This window comes from Entelurus aequoreus, linkage group LG09, assembly GCF_033978785.1.
Source record: "Entelurus aequoreus isolate RoL-2023_Sb linkage group LG09, RoL_Eaeq_v1.1, whole genome shotgun sequence".
NCBI lineage: Eukaryota > Metazoa > Chordata > Actinopteri > Syngnathiformes > Syngnathidae > Entelurus > Entelurus aequoreus.
In genome coordinates, this window is record NC_084739.1 from 23,690,421 (window position 1) to 23,710,837 (window position 20,417).

At 38.4% G+C, this 20,417-nt stretch overlaps 1 protein-coding gene across 20 annotated transcripts in view; it reads left to right on the forward strand.

Moving 5' to 3' along the window:
• LOC133657258 (neurexin-1a-like) overlaps nt 1-20,417 on the forward strand; it is a 623,384-nt gene that overhangs the window by 522,293 nt on the left and 80,674 nt on the right. For 14 of the 20 annotated variants that reach the window (XM_062058360.1, XM_062058362.1, XM_062058364.1 and 11 more), the window contains 2 exons: nt 8,119-8,208; nt 10,364-10,683. In XM_062058360.1, the coding sequence (XP_061914344.1) occupies nt 8,119-8,208; nt 10,364-10,683 (410 nt within the window). The remainder of the gene's footprint in view (nt 1-8,118; nt 8,209-10,363; nt 10,684-20,417) is intronic. The other 6 variants (XM_062058372.1, XM_062058374.1, XM_062058375.1 and 3 more) reach the window with 1 other exon arrangement.

Consider the following 20,417-nt stretch of genomic DNA (forward strand, 5'->3'; position numbering starts at 1 on the left):
ATGTGGTTTTCAATCGCATAATCCAGGTGTGTTAGTCCGACTTTTTAAAAACCGAACCCGATCGGATTAAAGTGTTGAATAATTATTGTCAAAAAGCAACGTTATGTTTGAGTTGTTCAACGTCAGGACCTAATTCAACGAGTTCTCAATGTTGTTGTAATGTCTTGTGCCTGCTGGATATCCTTAATGATGGTCACACAGTTTGAGCGGCTTGGATGGTGCATGCAGCTTGGGAGACGTAAAGTGCTATATGTAACTGCCTTACCGTGTTATCTCCTCTCAGTTTAGCTGTATCAGGCACACACAGTATCTTTTTTTTGCTAAGGCAGTCCACTATGATTCATGCCCCTTTAAAAAGTGCTATTGCATGTGTTGAAAAATTTGCCGGTGTCCACCCATCATTCATATGCAACAATACATAGCCTAGCTACCTTATTAGTGCCATTGCAGACTAATTACATCTAATCACAATCACTGTACAATCCCCCTCGTCACCTCCAGCATTGTTCTCTCAGCTCTCCTGTAGTTTGATTGGTATCGACGTTTCCCTTTAATGCACTCATAATAGTACCCTTTAGCCTTGGCCGCTCACAGATCAACAGCAACTATTATAGAGCACGGCAGACAGAAAAAATGATGATTGGAAAGCCCGACAGATAGAAAGGTGCACATTGCATTAGAGGGGCAACAATTCTGAAAGCATGGCAATAATTGTTCAACAAAGACATATATTGCCGCCATTGTAATCTTATTGAAAAGTCTTCATACCAGAGGCGGAGGCTGGTCTCTCAATTTCGGCCCACATCATAAAATGTGTTGGTTTATTTATACGTAAATTCTACCCTCCATTCCTTTTTAAGAAAGTGATCCGTGACCCTGTCGTGCTAAGAAGGCGTCTTTTCCTGGGATTTGACAAGTGTCCTCTCAATGGCCAGCAGAGCTAGGCTGCTTAAACGGCCTTGGCCCACAGTGTTACGGGTGTAAGACTTGAGCCGCTTTAAACAGGAGAAGCTCCTCTCTACAACTGCAGACGTAGCTCCAATCTTTGCAACTAATGACAATAGTTTGTACACCTGTGTTCATTATAAATGTATGTTTGTTGTTCAATAAAATAACCATTTCAAATTATCTGCCATTATGTGCAGCTTGCTACCTTGCAAGCTCAATAGCTGGGACTGGAGCGAGGCTAGTGCGACGTGAGAGTGCTTTGAGACGGGGACAGAAACTGCAGAGTGAAAGAAGTCAGTCTCCAAACACAAAAAAACACCAGAAATAGAAGCTCTATTTGTCGCGAGTCGTTTTTAACAAAGAAAATGTCACTAAGAGGATCAGGAAAGTCTCCGGTTCAACTCAGGACAACAGATCAAATCAAATCAAATCAACTTTATTTATAAAGCACATTTAGAATTGACCACAGGGGTAGCCAAAGTGCTGTACAATGGGAAGGTTAAAAGATAATACGAGAACCGAGCAAACACAACACAACACAAACAGAACACGATAAAAAATAAATAAATAAAACATAAAAACAGGTTCACAGCAGGTGTATTATGGGGCGCCATTGCAGGATGGATATCACTCAGTGTTAAAAGCCTTGGAATAAAAGTATGTTTTTAAGAGAGATTTAAAAACAGGAAGAGAGGAGGCTTGTCTAACACTCAGAGGTAGGTCGTTCCAGAGCTTGGGAGCAGCAGCGGCGAAAGCTCTGTCACCTCTAAGCTTCAAAATGAATATTGAAAAAATGCTCCCACAGAAGTTTACAACACAAGATCGCTGATTCGCTCATTTCGCTGTCAATCAAAAAGGGAATCAGTCTTAGGCAGATCATCCAATCATCATGCAGAAGTTGAGCGTCCGGGCCGGCCGAGGCCAGCCCACTGCCCCGTACACCCCCAGAGACGCTGAGCGTCCGATGGGCGGGACAAAGCCCAGCATTTATCCAATGACTCGTCTCGTTTCGCTGCAGTGTATGAACTCTGTGGACGGCCAGTGTCTAAAATGTTTAAAGCACCGTGAAGCTGCGGGAATGAGAGAGAGGAAAGCCGCGTCGTTACCAGTGATAAGAAGCTGATTCTGAACAAAAGAGCGCATTGTAGCACATATTTAGTCAATAACATGTACACACAACACTATATATTTAATCACTTATTTTTGGACATTTTAGGGGGAAGCTGAGCTTCCCTTGCAGTCTTAGAGCATTCGCCTCTGCTTCATACGTACATAAAAGCCCCATTAAAAGTCTTTAGCATGATTATTCAAATCTTAAATAGCAATATACAGACACATATTTACCATTCTGTTTGCTGTAGTTCTTGCTTTTATTCCTGCCCTGCTTTGCATCCACACAAACAAAAGACTGGGCTGCCACAGCAAGAAATAAACAAGAAAAACAAAAAGCATCTTCTCAAGAGTATTGGCCATGAAAGTAATAGTAACACAATGGTGCTGCTAGGCCTGCGGGGCACCACAGAGCATCCTATCAAAGCACCCGATGAACACAAACTGCACACAAAGATAATAGAGACGACGTCTCTGGCCTTATTCTTTTTACAGTCATCAGTGCGTAGTGCACTTACGTGTCTCTCCCTTCATTCTCTCTGTCCCTTTTACCTCATTGAACACCCCTGCCTCCTTCCTTCATCTGGCCACTCTTGCACCGTGGAGTCTTGCCGTGTAGGATGCAGAGTGAGTTATAAAGGTGGGAGGGGTCAGCTTGTTTTCCTTCTGTTCGTGGAAAAACATGTTTAAAATGTTGCACTGTATACTAGGGTTGTATGGTATACCGGTATTAGCATAGTACTGCGATACTAATGAATCATATTCGGTACTATACCACCTGTAAAAAGTACCGGTCCCCCACCCATCATCGTCACGTCATGTCATGCAGAACTCCCTCAGGAAGAGGTGCTTTAAGACATGACTAGCTAGCTAGTCAGCAGTGTTGTAACAACTTCAATATCACTAATCCTTGTCTCCATGGAGACAAATCTAGCACGATTATCATCCCTGTAGGGCATGTGATAGCTCTACATGCTTCACTTCACACCACGGCACATTGGGGTCATGCAAATGGATGAGTAAACACTTGTCCATAGTTGACAAAGTCAATACAAAATATCATTATGTCCAATCATTAACCCATTAAGGAGACCATCGAAATGTTGAACACACTGATTTCAAGTGAATGAAGGCGCACACTTAATCAACAACCATACATGTCACACTAAGGGTGGCCGTATGAACAACGCAAACACTGTCATCAACATGTGCCATACAATAAACCATACTAAACAACAATGAAAAAGACATTTTGGGAAAATATTTGCACCGCAACACAACATAAACACTACAGAACAAATTCCCAGAATTCCCTGCAACACAACTCTTGTGGGACGCTACAATATAAACAAACGCCATTGGTGGATCTATTCCTAAAATCCACTGTAATGATACCAAGTACAATAGTGTATCTAGTCGATACTACTATGATTACATTGATATTTTTTAGCATCTTTCGTTTAAAAAAAATGTATATTATGTTTATAAACTCAGGAAATATGTCCCTGGACACATGAGGACTTTGAATATGACCAATGTATGATCCTGTAACAACTTGGTATTGGATTGATACCCAAATTTGTGGTATCATCCAAAACTAATGTAAAGTATCAAACAACAGAAGAATAAGTGATTATTACATTTTAACAGAAGTGTAGATAGAACATGTTGAAACAGAAAATAACCAGATATTAACAGTAAATGAACAAGTACATTAATCATTTATTTTCTACCACTTGTTCTTAATAATGTTGACAAAATAATAGAATGATAAATGACACAATGTTACTGCGTATGTCAGCAGATAAATTAGGAGCCTTTTTTGCTTACTTACTACTAAAAGACACGTTGTCTTGTATGTTCACTATTTTATTTAAGGACACACTTGCAATAAGAAACATATATTCAATGTACCGTAAGATATTTTGTAAAATAAAGCCAATAATGAAATGTTTTGTGGTCCCCTTTATTTAGAAAAGTACCGAAAAGTACCGAAATATATTGGTACCAGTACCAAAATATTAGTATCGGGACAACACTACTGTGTACATGTTTTTGTTGCTTTCATTTTCCAGTCACAATAAAGTCTAGCTAGCCCTGTATCTCTATTGATTAATCCGAAATCATTCTAATGGTTCACCTGTTTTGTTCCTGACTCCATTAATAGAGGAAGTGTCCCAGTGTCTTCAGTGTACAAACGCTTTGTTAACAAAATTTAAAAAAACAGCAAATGAGGCCAAAGCAGGTCATCTGGGACAGCTCAGCTAGAAATCTGCTGTCTGGAGGAGCAGATAAGCTCGGTCCGTCCATTACTAAACCAAATCACCACTAGGCAGCAGTCACAGGCTTTCCTCGGTGGCCCCATGAATGGGCTCTGTTGCAGCCCCGCGGCGGGCATTGTTTGACAGCCGCAGTGCCACAGCGGGGATCAATACACGATCGGACCGAGATTATGTTCACTTTTAATTGACCCGAGTATGAGACGGACTGAGAGCGATGCTCAGCCAAACTGATAAAAGTTCAGGTCATTGGAAATAGACCATGTTTTTGCACACAGGCAGGCATTCTGGCACAGAGATGTCACAGTCTGCATTCTATCTGCTCGCCAGCCACACTCCTTTGTGGCTTAACGTTTGGATTCCTCTTCAATAATGTTTCACATCTCCAGTCGTTGCAGGCATACGAATACAAAGGTTGTACTAGTCTAGTGTGCACTAACAGTCAGTTTGGAAAACGTGCTTAGAAAATTATGGCATGCTAATTAGGAAACAAGCAGGGCATAAAAGAATCTTCATGTCCAGGGCCGCCCCTCCCTAAACGCAGATCCTGCACTGTGGGTAGGATCCTGCACTGTGGGTAGGACCCTGCGATCCCTCGTTTTGCGTGAAAAAACGCATGTAAAATGTCAATTTATGAATGACAAAGCGCTTCCTATGAAATGTTCAAATATATTGCTAGCCGCTTCCTGCTCTGTCACTGATTGGAATATAAAGTTAAAGTACCACTGATAGTCACACACACACAAGGAGTGGTGAAATTACCCTCTGCATTTGACCCTTCCCCTCGGGGAGGGGAGCAGTGAGCAGCAGCGGGGGCGGCACTCTGGAATCATTTTGGTGATTTAACCCCCAATTCCAACCTTTGATGCTGAGTGCCAAGCAGGGAGGTAATCGGTCCCATTTTTATAATCTTTGGTATGACTCAACCAGGGTTTGAACTCACGACCTACCGATCTCAGGGCGGACAATCTAACTACACGCCCACTGAGCAGGATTATGATATGAGGATAATGACATAATTCACAATGTAGTCACACTGGCTATGTTTTAACCTTGCTCAAATGTTTCCCCATGAATTTGTTTAAGTACAAAATATGCATCAAATTAAAACCGAGTTTGAATTGTTTCAAATAAATTAAAAAAGTGTGAAAAAAATGTAATCAGGAGGTCCTCAAAATAAAATTATTCTTAGGGACATAATTTAGTCTTTGTCAATCACAATTGATACTGAAGTGAAATTCACTGATACATTATCTGATTGGTTTGTTTAAAATGATTCTATTGAGATCAATTATATTTGAAATAATTCATTTTAGAGTCCATATTGTTGGCAGCATGAGGCATTATTAATTGCACATTTTATGTTATTAATAATGCTGTTGAATGATATATTTTTTTAAATTACACATTTGAATTTAGATTAATTATGATTAACCACGGGTTATTATTCACTTGCATAATTTATAATACTTAAAAAAAGAGCCCAATATTTTGACACAAATGCATTTTTTTGTTCGAATGTTAATACAAGGGTTTTTATTTTATGTGTTACCTTAGTATACCTAATGTATGTGTTTATTTGAAGTTCTTTCTGGATTTATTTCTAAGTGAAATTTGCTAGCGAGTACCGCAGTCGGCGTGTCCTCACTCATCTTTGCACTGACGTACGCATTTGCCGGATCACTGACCGTGTAACGACTTTAAGGTAACCAACCGCAGTTAAGGTAAAGCAGCATGTTCAAATTGTGATTAAACTGCGTAAATACTTGATTAATGCAATATTTTTCATCGTATGAGTTAAGTCATTAATTTGGACTGTCCTAGTTATTAAACGTCATATAAACAAGTTAACATTGTTATATCAGCACACTCCAAAGACTCTGATGCCGGCTGAAAAGGGGTCTAGTGAGGTGCGTTGACATCTTCGGTAATGATGCTCTAAAAGTCGTGCATGATCATAAGTCAATGTTGCAAAAAAGACATTATTAACATAGTTTTGGTATAATTTTTATTTTTTTTCCACAGTGCGTATTAAGGCATGATTGAGTTGTATTTCATTTCAGACATAGCCACATTATGCTCTGGGCCTGTTTTGGTGCCCGTGGAACTGTTGCTTTACAGAGAGTAAATGGGACAATTAAAAAGGAGGATTACCTCCAAATTCTTCAGGACAACCTAAAATCATCAGCCCGGAGGTTGGGTCTTGGGCGCAGTTGGGTGTTCCAACAGGACAATGACCCCAAACACACGTCAAAAGTGGTAAAGGAATGGCTAAATCAGGCTAGAATTAAGGTTTTAGAATGGCCTTTCCAAAGTCCTGACTTAAATGTGTGGACAATGCTGAAGAAACAAGTCCATGTCAGAAAACCAAACAAATTTAGCTGAACTGCACCAATTTTGTCAAGAGGAGTGGTCAACAATTCAACTAGAAGCTTGCCAGAAGCTTGTGGATGGCTACCAAAAGCACCTTATTGCAGTGAAACTTGCCAAGGGACATGTAACCAAATATTAACATTGCTGTATGTATACTTTTGACCCAGCAGATTTGGTCACATTTTCAGTAGACCCATAATAAATTCATAAAAGAACCAAACTTCATGAATGTTTTTTTGTGACCAACAAATATGTACTCCACTCTATCACAAAAAAATAAAGAGTTGTAGAAATTATTGGAAACTGTAACACAGCCATGACATTATGTTCATTACAAGTGTATGTAAACTTTTGACCACGACTGTAGCTCTGTGTATGAAAAAGAACTGCTATCCATTTAATTCAAAGTGCTGTATTCTCAGAACCTGACACAGTCAACTGCAGCCAAATTCCTTCAACTCAATCGGCGGGTCTTGAACCCTTTTCGGTTTTCTCGCCGGCCATTCCGCACCAAATCACTGTAAGCTACCCGATCTTTAATCTGCAGAGAGTAAATTAATGTAGTTGGTGGGACAAACATTGTCAATCTGCAAGAAGAATGACGAGGACTGAATTCAATCTTTGCAGACAATTGCAGGGGGAAAAGCACTCAACTCTTGATTTCTAAAGAGGTTATTGGCCCTGACAAAAGACTGATGCAGAGTTTGCCCTCATTTATGCCAAAGTGCTCCTCCATAAGGTTTCTTTTGGGTATTGCTACACTTATTTGGATTATAGACCAAATCCTATTGAAACACTCCAACTTGAAGCAATCATTTGTCCTCTGTGCCTTGTAGCTTTTGTCAAAGCCATTTTATTGAAGAACTTCAACATGTAATATGTATCATCATTGTTTTTCTCTGGTATATTGTACAATATGTTACCTAGTAGTGTTTTATTTCCTGTCAACTAGGCTATTCATTACTGGGTTGGTATTTGCAATGTGTTGGTCTTTCTTTTAAAACCAACACCCTACCATAAATTCAAGTGATGTTTATTGTTGAAAATGTATGTACATAACCAGCAGGAAAATATTGTTAAAAATGTGCAGAAATAAAGGATAAATGGTTTGGAGAGATATGGGTAAAGACTTTGAAAATTGTAATTTGCTTTGGTTTATAACGTAACTGTTAATTTAAAGGATGCAGAAATTAAATGTTAATTAATGTAGTTCTAATTTGCTGGCTAGAATTAAAAAATAAAATGAGTTTGTATAAATAATGGTTCTTTAAATCTTGTTTTTGTTAAATATATTAAACATCTTTTTTAACATAAACCCAATGTGCAGTTGTTTAGTTCTACCAGTATGAACATTTAACCTTTGACCTTACAGATTGTAACCACTGAAATGTCTCTTTAAACTTTAAAGGCAACAATGATAACGAACGCCTGGCGATTGCTAGACAGCGAATCCCATTCCGACTTGGTCGAGTAGTTGACGAATGGCTACTCGACAAAGGTAAAATCACTGATTAAAATTCTAAATAGAATAATTACAGCATAATCAAGTTGTAGCAGTATTTTGTAAACACTAAACTTAACTTAAACATGACTAAAATAAATGATTTGAGTAGTTAATATAATGTCACTGTTATTTTGTAGTCAGCTGTGTTAATACGTGTGTCAACTTATGGTTAAAGGGACTATAAATATGCATTTAAATTTACAACCCAATTTGCTAAAATTGTCTATAAATTGCTGTAAACTTCTAAAAGATAACATAAATGTATTGTGTAGAGTGTGCTAAATTGTTAATGTCATTTGAAGCACATTTAAAAGACATGCAGGAAATTTGTGGACGGATTAGTTCCATTTGATTTCATTCTGATTAAATCATAAATAGAGTGCAACATGAATTGGCGTCAGAATTTTTGAGTCCCTTTAACATATTGTGTTAAGATGTGTAGGGCTTTAAGTCAATGAACTGTAATATTAAAACAAACTAAGTGCATGCTTTGATTTTACGATGTAATAACCAGTTCATATTTTTCACATAAAATGTGAAATGAACTCCCCCTTTAATTTTGATTTCATTTGTTTTGCTCTCATCAGCTGTCATGTCACGTTCGTTTGTTTTTTATTATCACTATTGTTTAGTTCTTCCTCATGCAAAATATTTTGTTTGATTTTGCTGAAAGGCTAAAACAATTCAGTTATGGGTCCTGCCTGCCTCATCCTCACCTAAACATATATTCCCTGTGCTTGCTGTTTGTAAATCCCACAAGCAAAAAAAAAAAAACAGATTACAGAAACAAATAAGAATGCATTATTTGTTTCTATATATACACTATATTGCCAAAAGTATTTGGCCACCTGCCTTTACTCACATATGAACTTGAAGTGCCATCCCATGGAATTGTCCAAAATGTTTTGGTATCCTGGAGCATTCAAAGTTCATTTTACTGGAACTAAGGGGCCAAGCCCAACCCCTGAAAAATCAACTCCACACCACACCACACTACACCAAAATTTCACACTTGGCACAATGCAGTCCGAAATGTAGCGTTCTCCTGGCAACCTCCAAACCCAGATTGGTCCATCAGATTGCCAGATGAAAAAGCGTGATTCATCACTCCAGAGAAGGCGTCTCCACTGCTCTAGAGTCCAGTGGCGACGTGCTTTACACCACTGCATCCCATGCTTTGCATTGGACTTGGTGATGTATGGCTTGGATGCAGCTGCTCAGCCATGGAAACCCATTCCATAAAGCTCTCTGCTTACTGTACGTGGGCTAATTGGAAGGTCACATGAAGTTTGGAGCTCTGTAGCAACTGACTGTGCAGAAAGTCTTTGCACTATGCGCTTCAGCATTCACTGACCCCTCTCTGTCAGTTTACGTGGCCTACCACTTGGTGGCTGAGTTGCTGTTGTTCCCAAATGCTTCACTTTTCTTACAATAAAGTTGACTTTGGAATATTTAGGAGTGAGGAAATTTCACGACTGGACAGGTGGCATCCTATGACAGTTCCACCCTGGAAATCACTGAGAGCGGCCCATTCTTTCACACATGTTTGTAGAAACAGTCTCCATAGGCATGATTTTATACACCGGGCCAAGTGATTAGGACACCTGATTCTCATCATTTGGATGGGTGGCCAAATACTTTTGGCAATATAGTGTATGTATATATATATATATATATATATATATATATATATATATATATATATATATATATATATATATATATATATATATATATATATATATATATATCTTCCCATATTTTGCACAAAGGAAACTATGCCCTTAAACTGTATTGTTTTATATTTAATTTCTATTGTTGAAGTTATACTCCCATACCATTCCTGCTATTGCAGGATCACATTTTCTGATTGTTTTTATTGAGTTATGAGTCCCCACTTGAAGCAATTTTGTGTTGACATAAATATTGTGTGTTCTATTTAATTTTGTAAATATTATTTTTCATTTAGACAGGCATGTTGTCATTGTAAGTGCAATAAATTGCAAGGGTTTGCTTCCACAACCCGTAATTTATTGGTCTCATTAGCCACTGGGCAAATAATTTGTGTTTGTGTTTTTTTTTTTAATTTCTGTTCAGTTAAAATGTCCTCAATCCAACAGATTTGTAAATGTAACATTGTTTCCTGCAGGGCGCCAGCTTACTATCTTCAACAGCCAAACTACTATACAGATTGGTGGCCGGGAGCGAGACCGGACTAAATCCTTTCAGGGCCAGCTCTCTGGTCTCTACTATAACGGCCTGAAGGTGTTCAACATGGCTGCAGAGGGGGACCCCAACATTAAAACACAAGGCAGTGTGCGGCTTGTTGGGGAGTCACCTTCCTCTATCACACCTCAGTCGAGTACCACAGCCAATCGTTCTGAGACGTCCACGTCCATAATGGAGATAACCACCACCACGGCGTCGAGTCGGCGAGTCAAACAGACGACACCACGAGAGGCTCAGCAGGTAGGCTCTGAACTTTTCCTAAATTCAGACAATAAATGCTGTCAGTGTGGAAACAAATAGAGATCTTAGCATGAATATTTTACAATGCTGCATTTACGCAAACAGTAACATGTAATATATGGATTAGTGTTGTCCCGATAAGAAAGGGGACCACAAAAAATTGCATTATTGGCTTTATTTTAACAAAAAATCCTACGGTACATTAAACATATGTTTCTTATTGCAAGTTTGTCCTTAAATAAAAATAATGAACATACAAGACAACATGTCTTTTAGTAGTAAGTAAGCAAACAAAGGCTCCTAATTTAGCTGCTGACGTATGCAGTAACATATTGTGTCATTTTCCATTCTATTATTTTGTCAAAATTATTAAGGACAAGTGGTAGAAAATTAATTATTAATCTACTTGTTCATGTACTGCTAATATCTGCTTACTTTCTCTTTTAACATGTTCTATCTACACTTCTGTTAAAATGTAATAATCACGTATTCTTCTGTTGTTTGGATGCTTTACAATAGTTTTGGATTATACCACAAATTTGGGTATCAATCCAATACCAAGTCGTTACAGGATCATACATTGGTCATATTCAAAGTCCTCATGTGTCCAGAGACATATTTCCTGAGTTTATAAACATAATATAAATTTTAAAAAAAACGAAAGAAGACGGTGTGATGCTAAAAAATATCGACGTAATCATAGTAGTATCGACTAGATACGCTACTATACTTGGTATTATTACAGGATGTTTTATGTACTTTTTAGAAGCGGTATAGTACCGAGTATGATTCGGTATACCGTACAACCCTAATATGGATATAAATGTATAAGAATTCTCCTCGTGATATTATTACACAATTGGCTTATTATACAGTGCATCTAGAAAGTATTCACAACTTTTTACTTTTTACTCATTTTGTTATGTTACAGCCTTATTCAAAAGTGGAGTAAACTATTTTTTGTCCTCAAAATCCATCAGACAATACACCATAATAATGTGAAAATATTTTTATTTTTAAAATCTTTGCAGATTTATTTAAACAAAATAACAATCAGATGTACATACGTATTCACGTTCTGATGCAGTTTCGGCAGCATATACATCCTCAAGTATTTTTGAATACGATGCCACAAAATTGCCACACCTATCTTTGGGCAACTTCACCCACTCCTCTTTGCAGCACCTGTCAAGTTCCATTAGGTTGGATAGGAAGCGTTAGTTTCTTAGTCTAGTTAGAGAGGTGACCAAGAACCCGATGGTCGCTCTGTCAGAGCTACAGCATTCCTCTGAGAGGAGAACCTTCCAGAAGGACAACCATCTCTGCAGCAATCTACCAATCAGGTCTGTATGGTATAGTGGCCATACAGAAGTAATTTCTTCATAAAAAGTTTGCCAAAATGCACCTGAAAGACTCTCAGACCATGAGAAACAAAATTCTCTGGTCTGATGAGACAAAGATTGAATGCTAGGCATCATGTTTGGAGGAAACCAGGCACTGCTCATCACCAGGCCAATACCATCCCTACAGTGAAGCACTGTGGTGGCAGCATCATGCTGTGGGAATGTTTTTCAGTGGCAAGAACTGGGAGACTTGTCAGGCTAGAGGGAAAGATGAATGCAGCAATGTACAGAGAAATCCTGGATGAAAACTAACAAAATAAGCAAAGAGGAATGGGCAAAACTGCCCAAAGATAGGTTTGCCAAGCTTGTGGCATCGTATTCAAAATGACTTGAGGCTGTAATTGCTGCCAAAGGTGCGTCAACAATGCATTGATCTAAGACTGTGTCTATGCTTACTAATGTACAAGTGATTTTTTTATTTTTTTTATTTTTAATTAATTTGCAAAAAAATAATTATGGGATATTGTAAGTAGAATGTTGAGGACAAAAGCGAATGTATTCCATTTTGGAATAATGCAGTAACATAACAAATTGTGAAAAAAGAGAAGCGATGTGAATACTTTTCGGATGCAGTGTATATGTATTTTTTTGTCATACACTGTAAAAAAAAAAGCTTTCAATATTACGGTCAAAAACTCGCAGTTCAGTTGCCAGAATTTTACCCCTAAAATTGACTGTGTTTTTTACAGCATATTAGTATAAATGGACAAATGGTACCACTGATTTTGTAAGGTAAAATTCTGCGGACCGAGCTGCCATCTCTTTTTATTGTAAAATAATGTTGACAGTGTACAATTTGAAGGATAACATCAGTCAAGTGTCTATTTAAGTATGTATTTGTATTTTAACAAAAACGGAAATGTAAGCTAATGTAATATTTGTTGCATTATGAGATAATATTTAAGCTTAAAATACACACAACTGCATGTGGTAAAAAATGTTCTGTCAAACTGTAACAAAGACAAGATGAAGTACTTTATTCATGTACTGTATTTTCCGGACTATAAGCCGCACCCACTACATTTTTAGAAGAAAAAAAGACTATAAACCACTAATATATATTGGTATGTTGTGAAATGGGATATTTACATATAAATATTTTGAAAATGTTTATTTACATACCTTAATTGTTTCCAAATGGTGCCTGTCACACGGCAGTAAAACGGCTGATCAAACAAAACAGAAAAGTCATTGAAGACTTTAATCATTCTTTAGAAGATGAATAAGATTTTCTCCTTATTTAGGTTCAAGATACTTATCGGGATTATTATTCCTTGTACTTTGTAAACATGTTTAATTAAAAAGGATAATTTTAGTAAATGTTTTGATTTCTTAGTTTAATCCATTCCATAATTTAGCCGTCAGCGAATAAATATCCATAGATTAGCCACACTTTTGTATAGACCGCAGGGTTCAAAGCTTGTGGAAAAAAGTAGTGGCTTATAGTCCGGAAAATACGGTGTATTATTCCCAGGCTTTCGTGGGCCATATTAAATTATTTGGCGGGCCAAATGTGGTCCCAGGGCCATGAGTTTGACGCATGTGCTGTTTTAAATTAAATGCCTTGTTTAGTCACATGGGGTAAAAACAAGTGACTACCTCAGTTTTTAGGCAATGTTGCTCACTTTAAATTCCAATTCTACCCCTTAAACCTTCACTGTTTTATCTTAACCTGAGCCCTAACCCTTTGAAACAGAGGGCCAAGAAAAACTTGTGGCTGTGACACTACGATGCACTACCTTACACCACAGTTACTAGACTGATAATAAGCTAATACAAGCAAATGTCACAGTATTCACGAGCTTCAACACACAATAGTTGCTAGCCATGTTAAAACAAAACAAAACATTCTAAACATAGCTAATGTCAATTTTGAATGTACGTTAGCTGTCTAACCATTCAATAAATGTAGTAAATAAGTTTGCTACTAGTCTGACTATGTAGATTACTAGCTACAGCTGTGTTAGTTATTTCAAAATAATAAAGTGCTGAACATGGCTAATGTCAATTTTGAAAGTACATTAGCTGTCCAACCATTCATGAAATGAAGTAAATTGTAGTTAAGTTTGTTTATGGCTAGTCTGACATTGTAGTTTGCTAGCTCCAGCAGCGTTAGCTAAAGAGTATGACAAGCATTTTTTTAAATAAATAAAAAAATATTCCCAACATGTATAATGTAGATTGTTGTAGGTAAATTAACTGTCTAACCATTTGTGAAATGTAGTACATTGTAGTCAAGTCAGTCTGCTGTTAGTCTGACATCCTAGTTTACTAACTACAGCCCGATGAGCTAGCTCCTACGACGAGTGATTAAGCAATGTTAAAACAACATTCTAAACATGACTAATGAAAATTCTAAAAGTACATCAGCTGTCTAACCATTCATGTAATTTAGTAAATTCTAGTGACGTCTGTTTGCTGCAAGTTTGACATTGTAGTTTCCTACAGCCACATTGGCTAAAAAAGAAAAACAAAACAACAACATTCTAACAATGACTAATGTATATTTTGAAAGTAGATTAGCTGTCTAACCATTCATGCAATTTTCATCCAAAACCAGAGGGTTAAGGGTTAAAACTTTGGGTAAGAGGGAGAATTGGGATTGAGCCTAAGAACTCTTATATAATGTCACCTGTCTGCTCACTTGCTCATGTTTAGTGAGTAACAAGGCAGGTTTTTTTTTTATGTACACCGCCTACCGTAGTTTCTTGATTTTCACTTTGATACACGTATTGTATAATTTTATTACATTTAATTTTAACAATGCATTTTTTTTAAATCAAGAAAGTATTTTATATTTACAGGCTAAATTAAGTACACCTTCCCTAATAAACGCCGTTACTCGAATAGATCTCTGCCGTTAAAAAAAATAATTGCCTCTTGCAATTACTTCAGGAAATAAAAGTAAATGCAGTGGGGTTTGTTTACCTTGAGTTGTTAGAGGTAAGAGGTTGTAATTCAATTGTTTTACTAGGGACTTAAAATATGTCTAAATACGCCAAAGTGGAGTTCATGGTATAAAATATATATATATATATATATATATATATATATATATATATATATATATATATATATATATATATATATATATATACATATCATCATCATCGGCGGTCACTTGAAGCGAGCATGACGATCCTCCTGGTAGGGGGGTATCCCTTTATGGAGGATGCCTGTGCGTGACTTTGTTTAACGTGGGGAGACTGGTGCACAGACAGTCACCACACGATCCTTGACAGATCCGGGTCAGGGTCCAGTGGCATGGAGTCCAAGACGACTGGGGACCCTTTTCTGCTGCAGCCTTCATCCTCCATCCCAGCCGTTGTGACGCTCCATAGGGTTAGCAATCATCCTCCGCCTGTTCCACCGTTGAGGTCTTGGCTTGTTATTTCGCCATAACTGGGCCCACATGGATGTGGGGGTGCCTTCTTCTGCCATCGCAGCCGTTGTGGTAATTCTTACATCTACCGTCTTCCGCCTGCTCCGCCATTGAGGTCTTCACCGTATCCCTGGCTAGGGGGCAGTCAGGTACCAGGCCTTTGCCAAGAGCCACCTGGGGTAACAGTAGTAAAGGGGTTAACCTCCTAGTGCCCCAAGACCCCATAGAGGAGCCTCCACTGCTGGATGCACTTTAACGTCATGCCTAGGACACTATATACATATATATGTATATATATACAGTATATATATATACATATATATGTGTGTGTGTAAGATATTTTGGTGAAGGAATAAGGAAGTGAAACAATATAAGCCCATTGGTGATTATATCAGAGTTTCCATCCTTAAATGTAATTGAGTGTGACATGTGTTCACTTGAGTGAGTTGCCATGTTATTTTGAGTAAATGTAGAGGATGATGCCATCGGCAAAGCAGTACACACAAAAATGATGTTATTGTGAACTTATTTGAACAGTTAACAAGGTAGAACATATACACATCTACATGCAGTGTAAAGGTTTTAGAGACTGTGCCCACAATCATTTGCATGATTTGATACATCTGATACTGAGTGGTGACGTAAAGATTCAGATCTTCTTAGAGTGAACTAAATATTCGGATAACATTCATTTTCTATACAGCTTGACATGTTCAGGGTATTGGGTAAACTGAGCCTATCACAGCTGACTTTGAGCAAAAGGGGTCCACCATGGACTGGGTTGCCAGCCAATCACAAGACACATATACTGTTTAATTTGTAGTATGATATACTTAACACCATGCAGATGAAGTCGAAGATACAATAATAAATACATTTTAAATTGTTTTAAAAACAGGCCTAAAGAGGATGTGCACTTTTAATAAAATGTTGCCTATCATTCACAATCATTCTGAGAGACATTATGATGGATGTTTTTTTTTTTTTTTGCATTCTGAATATTTTAAAAAATGCGATCAAAAGTACGCTTACAATGGAGCCTATGGGAGCAGCGCGATTCCGCCTACAAAGCCCTTAAAAAAACATCCAAACACCTCCATTGAGGTTTTACTGTATATACATGATGTAAGTACAGTATATATGTAATGTAGTAATAGGCACATTCATAATAAGATTTGATGTTTATGTCTTTTGATCATTTTAATCATATGCGAAGCATTAATTTAAAAAACTGCATCATGTTTGTTTTTGTTTTTCTTCATTACTGATTATTACTCACTGCAGACTTAATGAGAGCTAACAAACATAATAAAACATCACTTACCAACTTGTCGGAATACCTACTCAGACGTCTTCTGTCCAGGTGAGATGCATGATTTGTGATCTACAATAAACTTACAGGGAGCAGGGAAGCGAGGAAGCAGCAGACTACTCAGTGATGTAAACATAGGAGCACACGGTAGTGATCACGGTGGCGATATAAATTGTTTGTCTGCGTTAGCGCTTATAATAACAATATCACTATTACTTGGTGAACGTTCAAATCACGAAATGTAAATGGAGTATTGTTGGCGTTTTTTTTATGGTTACTTATTGGATTTTATAGGTGAAATAGAGGAGCTCCCATCGGCTCCGGTGTAAGCAGACTTTTATTTACGTTTATTTAATATTTAGAATGCATTAAAAAAAAACATTCTGAGCAATAGGCACAATTTCCAAAAAAAATTGCAGTTCCCCTTTAAGTTGATTAGATATGTATTCTTATAATGGACAAAGGGAGATATATGAGTGCAGAAATGTCTTTGTTCAGATTCTACCTGACGACCTTTCCATGGAAAGCTTGTGCAGTATGACATCTCAGTCTCAGGACATCGCATTGTGTCTGGCTTCTGTTAAAAAACAGATGGTGCATTGACAGTGTGACATACTGTACTACTTATACTCTACCCTTGAATGGTTCTCATTTTGACACTGTCTTGCTGCTGTATTTCCCCTCTGATGGCAATTTTAACATGGTCAAAACCTATACATGGAAAGTCTCTGTAATGACTGTCTGCAATCAATCAAAACCTGTCGAAGAAAAACGGGGGGGGGAAAAATGGGAGTAAGAGAGCAAGGACTGGTATGTAGTGGAGCATTGAGAGCCTCTGACAGTGATTGATCCCCATACCTGACATGACGCGTGAAGTCCTGGCTTCTACGCAAGCCTCACGGTTAGACGAGATCTAACAAACTGCACTCACTGAACCTTCATTCAGCGCAGTATTTTGGTTCTCTAACCTCACTATCTAATGTAGCATCACCTGGTGTGCAGCATTTAGCTCACATCCTTTTTGTAATCGTCCATGTACCAGCTCCAGTTTCTACCTTCAGGCATCAATGTGATTGTCTTGGTCCTGGCTGGGATTATAGTTTTACAAGCTAAGGCTATCTTAGATGTAACACTAATCCTGCATTCGCCAGTATTCAGTCCTTGGCTTTATCTTAAGTTGAAATCACTGCCAAAGGCAACTAAATGTATGCAGTGCAGGTTCTTGAACTGAAGCACAATATGATAAGATACTTCCGGATCATCCAGTCCAGTTTTGAAATTATTAAACATAATAACCCTGGCTATGTTATTACCACTTAACGATAAAGAATAAATTGCATGTTTTTTTAAGGATTTAGTTTACATCATAGTCTTCTGATCGCAGTGCTTTGGGCGATCTCGTAACTTTTTGTTACAGTGGGATTGATATTGGTACTAAAAGGGCTCAGCAGCTATACGATGAAGAACTGGAAGTTTATGTGCAAGAAGCTCACAAAAATAGTTCTCCGTAACCCTTTGATGACTTACTTTGAGGTGGTTCAAGCAGACAGCTTGGCAGACAAATGCGGTAAGCAGGAGCCAGAAGGTATGAATTCTGATTTTAAATTATGTGCAAGGAATCACACTACAGGACAGAAGGGGCACAACGTACAACAAAGTCAGTGTAGGAAAAAAGACATTGTTTGTAATGTTTTACAGGTGGGAGAAGGGAACAGTTGTATTTGTTTCAGACATGCTTAATAGGTTACGTTGAGGAACATCACAAGTTTACTTTTTCATAAGTCAACCTGCCAGAAAAGCAGTAGGAATAAGCAGAGTTTATTTAATCCTCACCGATGCCTATGTGCTAGCAATATCAATATTTAGGGCTGTAAAATCAAAGTTGTATCCCACTGAAGCAAACACCCTACAGTATGTACTGTAGTTGTGTTCTCTGTCAAAGTCAAGTAGTCAGTAGTTTTAGTACGGTTTCGCTGTAATGCTGTCACGTTGCTTAGTTACTGTTTTTTCAGGACTGTTTTGATTGGCATTGGGGTTGGATGATTTTCTCCAATAGAGGATAAATAACATTTGCATGTGGTCATTTCACAACATTATTAGTTCAATCAATCAATCAAAGTTTATTTATATAGCCCTTAATCACGAGTGTCTCAAAGGGCTGCACAAGCAGCAATGACATCGCCGTCCCCAAATCAGGGGAAGAAATATCTCAACCCAATAGGAACATTGATAACGTTAACGTCCATGATAATGTTGCTTGGATGGCAACATATGTTCCTCCAAAACGTGTATGTACCTTTCAGCATTAATGATGCCTTCACAGATGTGTAAGTTACCCATGCTTTGGGCACTAATACACCCCCATACCATCACAGATGCTGGCTTTTGAACTTTGCGCCTAGAACAATCCGGGCGGTTCTTTTCCTCTTTGTTCACAGTTTCCAAAAACAATTTGAAATGTGGACTCGTTAGACCACAGAACACTTTTCCACTTTGGATCAGTCCATCTTAGCGCTTATGAGCTTGGGCGCAGCAAAGTCGGCGGCTTTTCTGGGTGTTGTTGATAAATGGCTTTCGCTTTGCATAGTAGAGTTTTAACTTGCACTTACAGATGTAGCGACCAACTGTAGTTACTGACGGTAGTTTTCTGAAGTGTTCCTGAGCCCATGTGGGGATATCCTTTACACACTGATGTCGGTTTTTGATGCAGTACCGCCAGAGGGGTCTGGTTTATCCAGATTCTTTGAAACCTTTTGATGATATTACAGACCTGAGATGGTGAAATCCCTAAATTCCTTGCAATAGCTGGTTGAGAAATGTTGTTCTTAAACAGTTCGACAATTTGCTCACGCATTTGTTCACAAAGTGGTGACCCTTGCCCCATCCTTGTTTGTGAATGACTGAGCATTTCATGGAAGCTGCTTTTATACCCAATCATGGCACCCACTTGTTCCCAATTAGCCTGTTCACCTAGTGTGTGAATGTGAGTGTGAATGTTTTCTGTCTATCTGTGTTGGCCCTGCGATGAGGTGGCGACTTGTCCAGGGTGTACCCCGCCTTCCGCCCGATTGTAGCTGAGATAGGCTCCAGCGCCCCCCGCGACCCCGAAGGGAATAAGCGGTGGTAAATGGATGGATGGATGGATGGATGGATGGACCTGTGGGAACTTTCCAATTTTCCGATTACCTGGCCGGCTGGCGTTAACCAACTGGGCTACCGCAGCCGGTCACCTTGTTTCAATTCCGTGGAGTCTAACGGCGTGCGTTGAACACGGCATAGCTGCTATGAGACGGCAACAGGTGTGGACACTTGCCCAACATGCTGCTCTGCTTATCTCCTTGGAGTCATACTAGCAGGACTCAGAGCTATCAATCATGCTAAACAGAGTCTGGAGAAAATTTACGCTCGACTGCCAACTGTTCTCGCCAATGTTCTCCTGAGACGTGGAATGCATGCATCTGCATTCACCCGCATATGTGCAATGCATATGAATCCAGGGAATGCAGAAAAGTAATTGGACATTGAAGTAGTCTTTCACGTGAGTACAATCATTATACTAAATAACGCTGTATTTTTTTTTTGTTTCACACGACACACAATCAAATGTAAGATTAGGTCAAGCTGGAGTGTCCAAATG